A 16,745-nucleotide genomic window follows, 5' to 3' on the forward strand; every position below is an offset into this window, starting at 1 on the left:
ATAAATATAAATGGAAACAAAAGGGGATCTTCGCCATAGATTTTTGGCCCCCCAAAACACGGATATTTAATCTACCCCTTTTGATAATATTTGTAAGGTATTTTTAATCCATTTACAAAATAAAAATTTTTGAAAATTCAACTCTCAACTTTTTAACTTGGAAAAAATACAAATAAGGTTCCTTGAATATGGAAAATAATCAATAAGTACCAAAAAATTGTAATTTTTTTGAAGTTTTTATGGACTTAATTTAACATTTTTTTAGCAAAATTTAAATTTTTAATCCTAAAAGAAAAATAGGGAAGCACAGGTATTAATACCTAAACTAAAGTTGTCAAATAATTGTTAGTTTAGATAGGCAATGAGAAATAAGATTTCTCATATTAACACTTCAGTTTACGTATTAAAAACATAGTTTTAGTCATGATTTTAATTTAGTCATGCAAATTTATTATGCTTACTGTATGAAGACTTTACCTTTGTTATTAGCAATTTTAGTTTAAGTTTTAACAACAATACTTTCTACTATTTTGCATAGGGTTAGAAGTATAATTTTGCAAAAACGATACATGATAGATATGAACTTCAAAGTAGTTACCTTATTTTGTGCGACTAGTTTGTCCTTTGTTCATTTTGAAGGGATTTAGTTGTGATTTTCCCTTTTAACTTTAGCATTTATAAAAATTAATGTATTTCACAATTTTTTTATTGATAATCTAAAACAACTAAACTACTATAATAAAAAAAGTGTGTGTGTGTTCCTTCAGTGTTTTTAGTCGCCATAGTTTTAAATGTTGACATTTGTTATTCAGGTCTTTATAATTTCAGTAATATTGAAAAAAAAACTTATAAGGATTAACACAAAATTTGATAAAATAATAAAGACCAATAATTATTTTTCCTTTTCTTTTTTTATCACTCTTCTCAATATATTATGTCTTTTATATATATTCTCTCTGTTTAATATTATAAAATTTTTTTTAAGCACATGTTAAAAAACATAAAACACTTTGAGCTTTTTAAAGTGTAATTAATGAGTTTTTTTAAATACCTTAATTATAAGTGTAATTCATAACAGTAACATAAAAAGATAATAATTTTTAAATCATTAACTAACTCATTAATCAATGTAATTCAATTATGATATACGGAGAAACCCAAGAAAAAAAAAACTTTTCTATTTTGGTTCTTGGGGCATTGACCATCTTAAAAAAATGGACTAATTGAAATAAATGTATTTGGGATTGTTGGGAACTTGGAACATCACATAAGGGATTTCAACTATGAGCATCTTTAGTGGACCAATCCTCACTAGGCCTAGGCCTGTTCGCCCACGGCTTGGCTGTTTTGTATTATTCAATTTCTACTCGTAAAAAAGATTTAGACTAAATTCAATATTTTATTTTTTTTAATTCAAATATCTTATTTTTTTTAACAAAATATTTGTTAACTTCATTTTGCATTTTACTCCTTTTGAAACCAAGAACTTCTGGTGTTCTAAATTGGGTCAAATAGCAAATTTACTACTCCTAAAGTATCCAAAAAAGCATATGTAATCTTAAATTTGTTTTTTAATGTAATGTCTCTTATCAACTTTAAAAAAACGATACAATTTTGTGTTTATACCATTAGTAATATAACTTAATGATTAATTAATTAAAAATTATAAAAAATGGCTTCAAATATCACAAAAAACAAAGGACAAAAACTTGTTTGTAATTTTGAGTTCTTTTCTATTTTTTTAATAATTTTTTCTAATTTTTGAAGTTATTTTTTTTATATTTTTGTCCATTAATGATCAAATTTAACTTTTATTAAAAATGGAGGTGACATTGCACCACCATTTTTAAAAGTTATAAAAGAAAATTTTGATCAAAAATAAGTTTCAAGTTCAAGACTTTCCTAAAGCTATAATTTAATAGTGAAATTATCCTTTAATCCAATTTAGTAAATACAAGCTGCCTACGTCTCAGTTGGTTTAAAATGCCATCCATCAACAAATTAACATCCATAACAAAAACAAATCATACAACTTACAAGTTATGAATAATGAAATTTCTTTTACTTTAAGCAAATACATATGTACTTATATTGACATGATTTTTCTCCTTTACAAGCTCATTTTTATGGATTCCTCAAACTTACTTTGGTCTCCATCATATTATACAATTTAAGTTGTGAAAGGTGCAATACATAAAATTGCTAGTCACTGGTATTCTTTTAAAAAAACCAAGGGTAAATAACAAGACAAGAGGATTGAATGGTAAATGAGTGACACATGAAATGTAAAGCAACTCCAACTTGAGCGTGCAATTTATGCACGTCCTAAAGCAGCTCAAATACCCTATTGATCTTTTTTATTGAAGGTAGCTCTCCCAAAATATTTTTTGATTCACACGGGCTCGAACTTGAGACCTTGTGCTTAAGTGGTCATAACCAACCTAGAGATTCATCTTAGTTACAATTTTTGGTCAAGCCACAAAAATGTGGCCAATAAAATCTCTTCTAGCCATCCCTAAAATCTCTGCCAATGCAGGTCAAAATCTGACTAAAGAGCAAATAGGATGAGGAGTTAAAAAAGAACAAAGTTGAAAATTTTACATAGAAGCAATCAAGAATCTTTCCCCCGAGGAAGAAGGAGTACCTACATAAATAAAACACCACATGAACTTCAGTCCAGTTAGCTAGCAGCCAAAGATTGAGGAGAGCTTTTATCTGATCCCTTTTCACGGACGTCACATTTTGTAGCTTTCTCTCTTGCCGCTCTGAGGATCGCCCAACACCTACACAGAGGGGGGAAAATACAATGGATCTATCAATATCCATATTCATGGGTTATGATCACTGAATTATCAATAGTAGGAATTCCGAATATGAGCGCAAAAAAAAAAAAAATTACAGGCCCTCTTTGATTTAAATTAGTTAGACAAATAAACCATAGGGGCAGGGCCTTTTATGATTGAAGAATGAAACATACTGTTCAAACTCTTTCTTCCAAATTTTTGTTTAGCCTCGGTTAGAATTGTGTTCAAAATTTAGTGAGTTCAAGCTGCTTTTGTGTCTAAAACTTCAGCTAAATTAAACCCCAACACAATCAATTATGATTTGAAATACAGATTGAGCGGTCTGAAACACAAGTTATCACTTGATTTCAGTAGAAAGTTACATATTTGGATGTACAAGGAATCTATCGGTGATATATTTTGCAACACTGATGTCCAAATAAAGGTGATAAATCTTGCCATGGTTGCTCTGAAGCTTCATGATTTGGAAGTCATATAGCAAAATAGCAAAGCTTCCCATCTATGTGAAAAATAGTCAAAGCAGACGACGCATCACTCCCCAAGTCATCTTGCTAGTGTGTGATGTATTTACATATTATTTGAAACCCATTCAGCCTCTGAGGGTTCCTGTTGAGATAGATTCATCTGAGTCTGAACGTGCTTTGAGAACCAGACCTCATCGGGAGGGTAAAAGAGGACAAAGCATAGTTAACAGCTTCTAGTTGAATTGATTAACCTGAGATGAGGTTTCAATAATTTGAAGTCCCATCCCTAATTGTAATTAATGGTCTTAAGATTATTAATTGTCATTTACCCAATTAGCTATTGAAATATTCATTGGACAGATATGTTATAAATGATGTGGCATGCTAGGACTATCTAATAAAATTAATGAATAGTTTTTGTAATACTTCAGCAGTACGGTTCATCTCTCCTTTAAGGTAAGCTCTCCATCGGTCAGGTGATCCCAATGATCACTGAGGGGAAGAAAAGATAAGCTACCATGCTTGCTCAAGTCTCTCTCAATAGATATAAAAAATAGACTACATTCCGCATTAAAACAAAAAAAAAACAAAAAAAACAAAAAACAAAAAACACAGACCACTAGACTATACTCCATGGAAAAGGCTAACTAAATAGGGTGCAACTTATGACTGGGGTGAGCACCACAGAGTGCTGCCATCAAGGACATCAACTCTTGAAAGGCAGGGTTTTGACAAAGTCCCATATTAGTAAGTCGAGTAATTCTCATGGTACTTAACGAAATGACTCTTCTCCATTACAAGCTGATTTTTAAGGATGCTTGGTCACCATCATTATTCAATTTAAGTTGAAAGAGGGGGTCTACTTGCTACACATTGTTGGGCATGAAGGGGATATAGGTATATTCTTTAGAGCAAACAGAGGATAAATAAAAAGATCCGGAGGATTATTTGGTAGGTGAGTCGTATATGAACTTGAAAGCAACTAAAATGTATTATCTTTGACCTCAAGCATCTCAAATGATCTAATTATTCCAACTGGAAGATTCCCTTGGGTTACAATTTTGGTCAAATCACAAATTATGGCCCATGAAAATCTCTTCTAACTGAGCTTATCATTCCCAAAATCTCAGCAATCGCAGATTAAAATCTAAGGATTAATAGGATGAGGAGTAAAAAGGACCAAAGTTTTGAAAAAATTATATAATATAACAAGACTGCATCAAGAATCAAGATGGAAGCAATCGAGAATTTTTTTCCCTGTATTAAAGGAGCACAAATACTCCACACAAGAGATCTCCACTCTAGTTAGTCAGCATCCAAAGATAGAGGAGAGCTTTTACCTGATTCCTCTTCAAGAAGAGTTGATGTGCAAGAAATAAGGGAAGCTAGCTCATTTTCTGAAGCCATTCCAAAGCCTTGCCATCTTATTCTACCAAATTTATCAAGTAGAAAGATGTACCTATGAAAATAACATGTTAAAAGTAGTAATTGACTTGGAACAAATATATTGACTAACCATGGATTGGATAAGCAAGGAAACACTTCTATACCCCGTAAGCAGATTTAGTATCTTCAGTTCTTTTCTGAAGTAATAATGATCACCAAATGAGTACACTGTCTTCTTCTCAAGCGTATCCTTGCTTTCATCACGATTAGATTTCCTTATGTACCACAGAAGCAAACGTTTGATAGGATTTTGGCGCAAGAGCCATGAGTCTATAAATGACACCTGGACAACATGAATATTTCGTTGTAACTTTGGAAGGTATCGTTCACAATATGGAAGCAGAAAAAACTTGAGTGAATTATCTCCATACATTCAATCTGTAAGATAAATGCCTAGATTAAAGTGATTGACTTGTTCCCTAGGTTAAATTGATTGACTTGCTTGCACCATAATTTAACATCCTGAGAGACAGATAACAAGGGACCAACCACAAACGAGAATTATTTTCCTCAGAAGTAATATACTCATAAAAAAAAAAAAAAAATGCAACAAACACAGACATGATATAACCTTCAAGTTACAAGAAGAATAACTGGAGAGCAGGGGATAGGGAAGTGATAAAGCCGCTCCTTTCAACAAGCCAAACCAAACATATTAGCTTGATATGCGACCACAAACATGGTAGCGTGTATGAAAATATCTAAAATAAATTTATGGGAACAAATTCCACCTGCTTAGTAACAATCCTTGCACTTGCAGAAGTACCTTGACAAACATATTGAGAAAAAATAAGAAAAATCTAAAGCACCACGAGTATCCCCTATTTACAGTAGTTCACAAACCAGTATCTGAGCAGTAAGCATTATAAGCCATTACCATAGTAGTTAAAGAGTAAGAGATTAGCTGATGCTACTCAGTACTCAATATGCTCCAAACCTCAACATGAGACCATTATCTAACAGAGGGTGATTACAGCTACATGCCTTAAGAAATAGCCTCTAACAAGCAATGACAATAAAATGCAAGGAAATAAAAACATTTAGAAGCATACCTCGCATACATGGACATTTTCTGATTTACTAAATGCTTCAATAAATGGCAAGCTCCAAGAATTGATCATTGCCTATCAAGGATAAAGTATGGAATTTTATTGTAAAAACAGCATGCCGAAAAGCATGTGAAGAAAAAAGTAACAAAAAATATATAGACCATCTATGTACATAGACTCTTTTACATGATTCCGTTTACAAAGATCAAAAAGCTACTTTTCTCTCAGTAGTTGAAATTCTACATGGAAATGATACTTTTCTCTCAGCATTAAGGTTGAATTTCAAACTTAGCCTCATATGCACATTTAAAAAAAAAAAACAGCTCTCCATTTCATATTCACTCTCAAATTTCTCTGAAGATACTTATACCCTCTTCATACTAGTTAATGGATAGCAATGACAATGTGCCTACTAAAACTTAAATTGAATAATAAAAATATATGAAATACGGTGAAAGATATTAACCATTTACACACACACACACACACTCTGTCAGCGTTGGATGAATTTTGAAGGGCACACGAATTTTGCAAAGGACAAGAGCAACATCTTTACAAAACATTATCATCATCATTCACTACCTGAGAGTTTGCTCGAAATGAAAGACTAAGTAAAGATGCCTTTGGGACTGATGCTTGGCCAGCGTTAACAACATTTTCACATTGACGGATGGGAAGCTTTGCTATTGTACCATGTTTGTCAATGACTTCCAGATCAGGAAACTTCACAGCTACCATTGCAGGAATGATCACTTTACTTGCTATAGCAATCTGAAAAAATATCACTGATAGATATCTCATACATCCAAAGATGTAACTACAGTTGAAAACAAGCAATACTGTTCTAAGGTTCAATTAGCACTTAGCAAAAATTCAAAACGTGAAGGCAGCTTTAACTGACCAAATTTAGCACATAATTCTAACAGAGGTTAGATAAATTTAAGCGAGGAAAAGAGTTTGAAGCAATTACTTAATTTATAATGAAGGACATCTTTATTTCTTGAGATACATTCTACCTTATCACATTCTGTACACAAAATATAAGACGTTCAACGAAGAACTGTTAGTTATTAACAAGTAGAGTATAGTCTCGAAGAAAGCCAAAATAATCCAATTATATCACTGCAAAATTTAATATGCCAATACCTTGCCACCATGTTTTTTCAGGTCAGCCATATCAGCAAAGTACCCCCTACTCATCTCATCTGCACTGCCCAAATACCATCAACAACATCATTGGCTACACTTCAACAAAAAGACCATGGTAAAGTTTCGTTCAATTCCCGCAAAGAAAAACTGAACTTACATTCGAGCACGCTCCTTCTCGATGGCTGCCTTGCTTCCCAACTACAACCAAATTTAATTTTCACAAACTTGAGCTCAGCCAAAAAGAACATAGGTCTAATTAAGTGTGGAAAATTAGTGACAGGGAAATTCGTTCTTTAAAAATGGTATCTTTTCCGAATTTTCTTAATTACCAGTCAAAGATTAAATCAAAGCCCAAAACAGACAAAGGTACCTGATAGATATCGAGGAAACGATTAGAAGCCATCCGAGCCAAATGCTGCGAAGGAAGTAGGTGAAGGTTGTCCTGTTGCCCCGCTTGTGGGGAGACAACCATCGAAGCTCTGATCAAGAAAGATTGGGATATAAGTCGCCTCATCTTCAACCCCAATATCATGGTTCTATCTGGTTGTATTGGATGTTTGGGACTGGGGGGGGTCTCCTCTCACTCTCCTCTTCGATCCGACAGCATCGAAATGTCCAATTTGTGACTGAACCGCCGTGACCGGGCGGGCATTACCGATGCAAAATAAATGAAAAAGGAGGGGGGGAAAAAAGAGGGGTGTAATTATTTTTCCGGTATACTTTTCCTGAACTTATTTATAAAATAAAAAAAATTAATTTTATTTATAAATTATGTTATTAAATTTTTATTATAAATTTTTTTATTAAATATTAAAAAAATATATTATTGAAATATATATACATCTAATAAAATAAAGTTAAAAATTTATTAAATTTTAAAACAAAATTAATGAATTTTAAAATTTTTTTAATACTAATGAAATATGTTAAAAGTGACTTACAAATGAGATCAGAGAAGTAAATAATATTTTTAAAATTTTTTTTAATAATTATTGAATAACTTTTATAATTATATTTTTAATTTATTTTTAAAAAATATGATGTATTAAAATTTTAATTATCATTATCAAAACACTTATATAAGGCATTTAATGAGAGTAAAATTTAAATAATGTAAATTTTTTTAAAAAATAAAGTTCAGCTAACATTTTTTGTAAATCATAAACTAATTATCAATGTTTTATATTTTGGTTCAAGGAAGTAAGCATTGGAAATATTAATAATCACAATTATGGGCCTCAATTTTAAGATTAAATTTAAGGATTATGGTGCATTTTTACACAATTTAAGGACTTACCAACCTATTCCTTTTTTATTCCATAACCTAGCTCCGTTATCACTTATTAGGCCATAAAACTTAAAGCATTCACTTAATATAGCTTTTGAGCTTATTTAGGTTAATTTAAATATCAAAATTATTAAATATTATTTTATTTTATTTTTTTAGCCAATTTTAATTTTTATCTTAAAAATTAAAATTGTTCAAGCAACATAACATTATAATGCATCTTTTTTTTATCCTCATTAATGCAAGCCCAATTATTGAAAGAGTCAAAATGAAAGCGTATAAAATAACCTCTTGTGTTTATTTTTTCTTAATGTTTAAAAAAATTCAAAACAAACAATTATTAGAATTTTAAACCTCATTTAATATTGTGAAGTAAGAGGGAGTTTGTCAGTGTTAAGTGAAAGTTGGAGTAACAACTAATTTCATTTTATTAACAAAAACAAAGAACTTAAGTTTTCGACTTAACCCATTTGAATTCAAGTTTGCCTGGATATCTTCAACTTATTTGAGTCACCTGAATAAGTCCAAAGTAAAGAAAACTGTTTAAACTAACCCTAATATTTTTTTTAGCTTCCTCTAATTTGCCCATCAAACTTAGCCTCAATTATTGACTTTACACCGAACCAAGTTCACTCATATATGACATATTAATAGTTAGATCTTTGGTCACCCATAAATTGGGTGATTATCTAAAGCTTATAGAATTTGATTAAAAAATCTAAAACTTATGATAAAGGTAGGGTGAGATGTGGATAAAGGTTCACATTCAAGTTTTCTTATATAACAAAAAAATAAAAAATTGTGATTGGGTTTGGCCATGAGATCTTTAAAAATTTGAAAGATCTCATCATAGTTTGAAGGAAATGTAAATTCCAATATCATATGAAAAGCATCTCAAAACTCTTTCTTACAAATTACTTTAGGGAAAACTTGCCTATCTCTATAATTCTACCAAAATTTGAATCAGGTGCTTTTATTTTTTTGTTCCTTTTTATGATATTCTTATATTTCATTAAGCTAAAAAATTTAGTCCTTCCGTAAACAGAATTCTAGATTATGCTAACACATGTTGATAGAAGATGACATGTAAATGTGAAATTGATAAGGCAACACTAAGGACAAATTTTTTTGGCCAAAGTCAGTTTTCTCTTGCCATCAAAGTACTGAAAGTTAAATCAATTATTAAACTAGTTAAAATCAAGGGTTAAAGGTTAGAGATTCAATCGGGGTTAAATAAAAACATAAAACTAATTTATTTTTAATTCTACATAGATTAATTCAAATAAAAATATTTTAAAAACAATAAATCTACATAATAATAAGATAATAAAATTAAAGTGACAAAAATTTGCAGATTAAAAAATAATAACTAGTATAAAACATTAAAGATACATGAAATATATAATTCATTTTAAAAATAAATTATATATTGTTTTGGTAAAATATAAAATATTATACTTGAATAACTATTAATATTTGTATATGAAAAAATAAAGAGTTTTTTGCATATATAAATAATAATGATGTTGTTACAGATTTCTAAAGGTTAAGCCTAGGAGGAAAAAAACATAAAAAGCCTAGGATGTTGGAACAATAAGCAACGGATATGTATATTGTGGTGGCAGAAAAAGTGTATTGGATAGTGTGAAGGAAATAATCATCTTACTTTTTTTTCTATCCTTCCTTCATTATGCAACCATTTCTTCCCGCGTCTCTTTCTTTGTTATTTTTTTGGTTTCCTTCCTCCTTTCTTTCTACTGAGCAGAAGAAGAAGGCATATTGCCATTAAACCCATGACTTGACAAGTGAGAGCAATGTGCCCTTGCTAGCAAGCTGTGAGTCTAAAGGCTATTTCCCCCCTCCTTTTTATTTGTTATCATGCTTTCACCCTTCGATTTAAAATACGTGTCAAACGACGATAAGGGATCTAGCTCCAGCATTTTGTTATGGAAGGCAAAATCACATTGTTAAGCTTTACTGGGCAGTCAAATGTCGAGTTTAATTTCAATAATAAAGTCTGGTCTTTCTTTCTTTTTTTCATTTTCGTCCTTCATCTTATCAGATCTTCATACATTTCTTCATTCTTCTTCCATTTGGGTTCTTCTTCTTCATTGTTTTAGCCATTTTCTTAAGAAAAATATTAGCCCGCCTAACCCCTAGAGTTGGGCAGATTGATCTGAGTTAATCCTAAGTCACTAGAGTTAACTTAGGTCAATAATGTCCACCTTGAAGTAGAAAACTAAATTGGACACATGGTTGGTTCGCAGGTTCAGTCCAATTTTAAAAACAATGCTTACTATCAGGATTGTCTCTATCCTCCTTACTTCTCCTTTACCCTTTTCTCCATCTTTCAATCCTTCCTTCATGCTTATCTCTTCTCCCTGAACTTCTCTTTATGTCACAATAATTATGCTTCATTGCTTCTGCATTATCTTGAGTGTAATGAGCTCAAGAACCTTTGGGGAGAAATAGGAATATTATGAATAGTTCAATAATTAACTTCTATTTATTTCACAGTAATCAGTGTTTGTTGCTAGTGAGTTTAGAGACCATGATGATGGAGAGACACTTAAAGTGTTGAAAATGCAAAGAGATACTGAACGTAAAAAAGAAAACCATTGCAATGGCTATGGCATGTTGAACACCAATTCCCTCCTAACATTATCCTGAATCTACATGAACACAAAAGTAGATCCAGTTGAAGAAGGAGCCCTTTTCTCCTTCTCGACACCTTCGGTGTGGTCAAGCTAGTTAGTTCTAAAGATGAGAGAGAGATTCAAGAGCTTTTACATTGGGAAACAATGAGAGAAGGATTAATGACATATGCAATCTTATTAATGGAGGGACTATTTCCTTTAACAGAGTGAATTATAAGGATCTAATAGATTAATTTTGTCATTACTCTATGTCTTTGCATATTAAACTGACGAAGAAGTGCCATATACAACAAATAATTAAGTAACTAATAAACTCATATTAATTGTGCCTTAGTAAATTTAAAATAGCATGGAGTATGGAATGGAATGATTACTAATGAAATTACAATAACGTGATATAGATTTATTTAAATATCTTGTTTTATTGAAAATAAACAAAATATAAAATAATCCTAAAAAAATAGTGACCAAAAAATTCAATTAAATTCTAATTAACCTAAGAGATATTCTAAATATCTTTGTTCAAATAAGGATTAAAGGGTAAATTTATCTTGAAAGTCTTTTATTAGGTGCAACTAGTATCCCTAACTTTTGATGATGTAATATTATTCGGGAAGTTTCAAAAATGATGTGATTTTGTCATAGAATAATGTTTGTCCTACATTGACTCTTGGTTGAAAAATTATAATTAGGGTTTAAAGAATAATTTTATCCTAAAAATTTTTCTAAATCAACAATTAATATCCTAAATTTTTAATTAACATAATGTTTTGGGTTATTAATGTCTAATTCATAAGAAAAATCTTAAAACTTATTATCAATGTTTAAAAAATGTTCATATTTATGGATTTTGACAAGAGGTCATCTTTGATGTTGCTTAGACACAAAATCAACTTTACCCAACCACTCCAAAGACTTTCTCTTGAGCAAAGTTCATACTTGCCCTTACTTTTCCCATGAGTAAGTCCAAACATGTCTTAATGAGCAAGCCTCAGCCTACACTTGCTTAACCATGAGTAAATACTAACTTGTTCAAACTTGTTCCTGGGCAACATAGACTAGCTTGGAGACTTGAAGGTGTTTAATATAATTCAATCCAAAATCTTCTTTTGATTTTGGTTTATAACATATTGTTGATCATTCTGATATAGGCAACTGAACAATAACTCATGATAATCCAAAAATCACACGGTGTGTTATCTTATAAAAAACAATACTAATTAAAATAGCCTCACAAGTTTGAATGAAATTTGAAACTATATTAATCAAAATTCATTAAAAATAGAAAAACTTGACTGAATTAAACCAAATGAACTCCAATAGCCCAAATATTCTCTCTAGTTTCTCAACTCTTCTCCTCTTGATGTCATCATGGATGCCACATTAGAAGCCTTGCTGGATGCCAAATTGGACGCCATATATGCTCACATCATTCTGCCCCTCTTAAAGAAGAGTGTCCTTGACTCTTGGTGGTCTTCCAAATGTACTTAGATGCTATCAATCATGGTTTTCAAGAACAACTTGATTTCTCATTGTTTGGCTAGCTATGGAACTCAAGACTAAAAAATGATTTGAAAATAACATTGGAATAGAGAAAAAATAGTATTAGTATATAATGATAGCATTTGGCATGGAATTCAAGGAATTTCAAAGGAAATTCACAAGACTCAAGACTATGGTTGTTTGGTTGGCTATAGAACTATAGACTTAAAAATGGTTTGAAAATAACATTAAAATAGAGAAAAATAATATTAGGACGAAATGATAGCATTCGGCATGGAATTCAAGGAATTTTAAGGGAAATTTAGATTTGAGAAGAAACAATAGAATAGGATCAAATAAGATTTTGAGGATAAGATTAGTTTTAATCCAATTAAGAAATAAGATAAGATTAACTCAAGTATTTGGATCAAATCATATCTAAAAATTATAAGAAAATTAAATTCTAAAAGAAGTTGAGATAGGATAGAATCAAAATTCTTCAACTCAAAAGGCATGGAGAAAAGATGAGATATTGTAGATTTAATGAATCTATCCTCTAATAGATTACAACTAGCCTTTTGCCAAAATTTTGATTCGCAAGGGAAAATAAGAAAAAATCAGGAGATGATTTTTTTTCTTTTTTCAATAAAAAAGGATGGATAAATGAAAAAAAAATGAATAGATAGAATGATGGATAAATGGTTTATACAAAAGGAAGAATGAACAAATGAAAAGATGAAGATCAACGCGAAGATGGAATGGAAGGATACAGCTTGAAAAAGCAACCAAGACTCTGAATACCAAATGATAGGGGCATCTGAATGATGGCTCATGGCTCATGATAATTTAAAATCCAATGGTGTGTTATTTTACGGAGAACAACTCACAAGTTTGAATGAAATTCAAAATTATATTAATCAAAATTCATTAAAAATAGAAAAATTTGATTGAATTAAACTAAATGTACTTTAACAGCCTAAATATTCTCTCTAGCTTATTCTTGACTCTCTTATTTTTGATGCCATCATGGATGCCACCTTGAAAGCCCTTTGGATGCCACATGTGCTCACATCACATTCTTTTGGTTTGAAAGCCAATAACCTTAATATGTTATTCTAATAAAAAATTTAAGATATCGATTACTCATTCAGCAAGTTTATTGGGCTAAGTTGTCATTTAACCTTTAAAATAACAGTCATTGTTGGTCAAACATTACTATAAGACAACATTGCACCATTTTTTGAACTTGTGAGGGTAACATTGCACCAATTTAAAGTTAAAGATATTAGTTGCATATGTCAGAAAATTTTTAGGACAAATTTGCCCTTTAATCTTCAAATAATTTCAGTAGAATAATTCTAAATATCTAAAGTAAACATATATCTTACTTACATTCTGTCACCAATATTTATATGATAAAAATATCCTTTAACCCTAACTATTTTTTATAATGCTTCTATAAGGAATTATACTCTTCAAATCTTATTTTTCAAATCTTCCAAACATAGGTTAGATATAAGAGATAAGAAATTATTATCTGAAATCTAAGAAGATTGCCCCTTTATGCTAATTAGGATTTGGATTCATTCAAATTGATTCTAATATTCTATAAATTAGAAAAGGAAATTAATTCAATTAAAAATATATAAAAATAAAATCTCATTCATTCGAAATAAATTTAAACAATCAATACAAAAATATGCCTTGTGATCATTACCTTACTATGATATATCATTTCGCAATACCAAACCACCCTAATATTCTGCTATCTCATCCCTATAAATAGTGGCCTCTCCATATAAATCAAACAAGAGGTGTCATTTAACCTAAAAGACCTAGAAAAAGATTAAAAGGTAAGCCCTCTCTTCTCTTCTTCAATGTTTATAGTTTTTTCATCCTAAATTTATCCAATGTTCTTGTGTCTCTCCTGGATATATTTTTTTCTCTGTGATATAACATGATATTCTACATGCTATTTCTGTAGCCCATAACCTTAAACATGAAATTGACTATGAAATCTCATGTTAGTTTCTTCATTCTATGCCTTTCCTTTGATTAGCCTTGCTAGAATGAAGTATTAAATTTTATGGGATTGAGAGTTAGAATAAGTTTTAAAATTATGTTTGGCTTGTTATGGGATAAAAAAAAAGATTTAGATCAAACACAAACTACTAAAAGACCAAAATACCCTCATCTTCTTCCATCCTTACAACCACCCTCTTAAAAAATAAGACATGGAGAGAAAAGGGGACGGCGGTGACAGAGGGAGGAGCTAACGACGTTGACTGAGAGATATGACAAGGAGAGGACGACATGAGGAGAAGGCAAACAATGGTGAGCACCATCAGCCTTGCGATTAAAGATATGAGATGCAAGGATGATGATTAAAGGCAACATAGTTGGCCTTGCAAGGATGATAATTAAAGGCATCAAATGTGAGGATGATACTAGAATACAACATTGATGGCCTCACTAGGATTTGTTTTGATATCCCTTAATATGGGTAGAAGACGATAGAGGTAAAGATGATGGATGAGATTAAGTGGAGGGGTAATTTTGGTTTAAAAATTTCAATTCTACTATTGATTTTCCAATAGCAGGGGTGGTGGTACTAATTTATCCCATGTATATGGGAATGGGATTAGATTTTTCATTCCCTCATACCAAACATATAAAAACTTAGTATTAGATGGTCTTAATCTTACTCTCACCCCCTCAATCATTTATACCAAATAGAGCTTAAAGATGTATTTAGTTTTCATGAATGATATAGATGGAATTATGGAATGCTAGACCATCATATACTTTCTACACTAGTTATATTAGATCCAATACTAGTGTAGAAACTCATTTTTAACCAATGATTCAAGTAGAGGCATGCTTAATGGCTTTTAATGTGAAACCAAACATATGTTTAGTCACCATGCTTGTTTAAGTTTTAGGTTAGGCCTATAGGTATAACCTAACCTTAACAAAACTTTCTATCCATTAGTTTATCATTCTTGTAGAGCAATTACAAGATATATCAGTTGACAAGGAACATGCAGTTTTCATCATTTGCCTCCTCCATTGACTACACGTAAAATTGGAAGAACTATGGCTATTGGAATTAGGAGTGAGAAATTAGGGATTTTGAAGATAACAAAGTAGATATTGATACCTTTAAACCCACTAGATTTCTATATACACAGACCCACTAGATACAATTGTCACATATATAACATTAGTGTACATACAATAATGATATGATTTGCTCATGTATTATTTTAAAGAGTTAACCTTATCTAATAATTGTTTATGTTTATTAATCTTCATAACTTAATTTACTCAATAATTATTTAGCAGAATATTCATAAGTAGTAGTACTCATATATAATATGAGTCATACAGTTACATTTATAGTTTCAATATGAAGTATCAATACTTTAAATTGCTTGATACATTCACATTAATACCGATATCGTATTTGATAGATTGATACCATTATGCATGGATATTTTTTAAATATATATATCAAGTATCTTATATTTTTAAATTACAAGTTGATACTTTAGAATCAATACTTTAAGGCTTTTTCAAAAAAAAAATTATTGAAGATTTCCATATTAATCATTTTATTCTTGATATCTTTTTATGATTTTCTTTTAAAATAAAAGATTAAAATTTATTAGAAAATATGTTTACTATGTTTTTGAAGATAAATATTTTATTTATTTGCCAATATATTTCACTATTTACTTTTATGTATTGCTATTTTAGGTTGTAAATTAGTTTGCATATTTTTTAATTTTATTTTGAAATATTATATGATATGGAAAAACTAATATTTAAAATAAATGATTAGATATACACATATGGTGTGTTATTGGATTTCATGAATTATATGTGTGAGTGCGTGTGCGCGCGTGCACATATCATAAACGTACCGTATCTTATATTTTTCAAACATAAAAGTATTGTGTATCAGATACATGTATCTTATTCATATATTATATTTGTGCATGATGTTAAACATGATTTGAATTTTTATTTCCAATTATTTATTTTATGGTGCAGTGTGTGGGGAATTAAAAGCAATAACATATATAGGATCCAATAAGAAAAAGCTTCTTTGATCCATAGAGGTTCAATCAGAGCCAAAAAAAAAGTTATCTTTTGGTTTCTTTACAACTAAAGACTTATTAGTTTGGATTAAAGGCCTTGCTTTATATCCTTGCAACATGGAGTCATCTCAATATTCAACTCAGAAGCTTCCGCAAGAAAGGCTCATAATTCAAAGATGCATCATGATAAATCTTAAGGTATGCCCTTGATTTTAAGTTCAATCAAATTAGATGAGTTGCTAACTTTCGATAAGCTACCGAGGTTAAATCAAATAACAAAAGGTAGTAGTTTGCTAAATGCAA

The 16,745-nt window shown here is 30.5% G+C and overlaps 1 protein-coding gene across 2 annotated transcripts; it reads right to left on the reverse strand.

Moving 5' to 3' along the window:
- Nucleotides 1-2,326: 2,326 nt before the first annotated feature.
- Nucleotides 2,327-7,553, reverse strand: LOC129297552 (uncharacterized). Of its 2 annotated transcripts, none has more exons than XM_054935879.1 (8): nucleotides 7,283-7,553; nucleotides 7,070-7,110; nucleotides 6,910-6,973; nucleotides 6,346-6,534; nucleotides 5,767-5,838; nucleotides 4,819-4,997; nucleotides 4,609-4,727; nucleotides 2,327-2,783 (listed from the first exon to the last, which is right to left on the reverse strand). In XM_054935879.1, exons 1-8 carry the CDS (start codon nucleotides 7,442-7,444, stop codon nucleotides 2,506-2,508), a joined length of 1,104 nt encoding a protein of 367 aa, XP_054791854.1. In that variant the 5' UTR covers nucleotides 7,445-7,553; the 3' UTR covers nucleotides 2,327-2,505. The 2 variants fall into 2 exon arrangements, with proteins under 2 accessions (XP_054791854.1, XP_054791855.1); XM_054935880.1 differs by having other exon boundaries at nucleotides 6,910-6,968; nucleotides 7,283-7,356.
- Nucleotides 7,554-16,745: the final 9,192 nt, after the last annotated feature.

This window comes from Prosopis cineraria, unplaced genomic scaffold, assembly GCF_029017545.1.
Source record: "Prosopis cineraria cultivar Desert tree isolate PC_DT_omini unplaced genomic scaffold, ASM2901754v1 PC553, whole genome shotgun sequence".
Lineage (NCBI taxonomy): Eukaryota > Viridiplantae > Streptophyta > Magnoliopsida > Fabales > Fabaceae > Prosopis > Prosopis cineraria.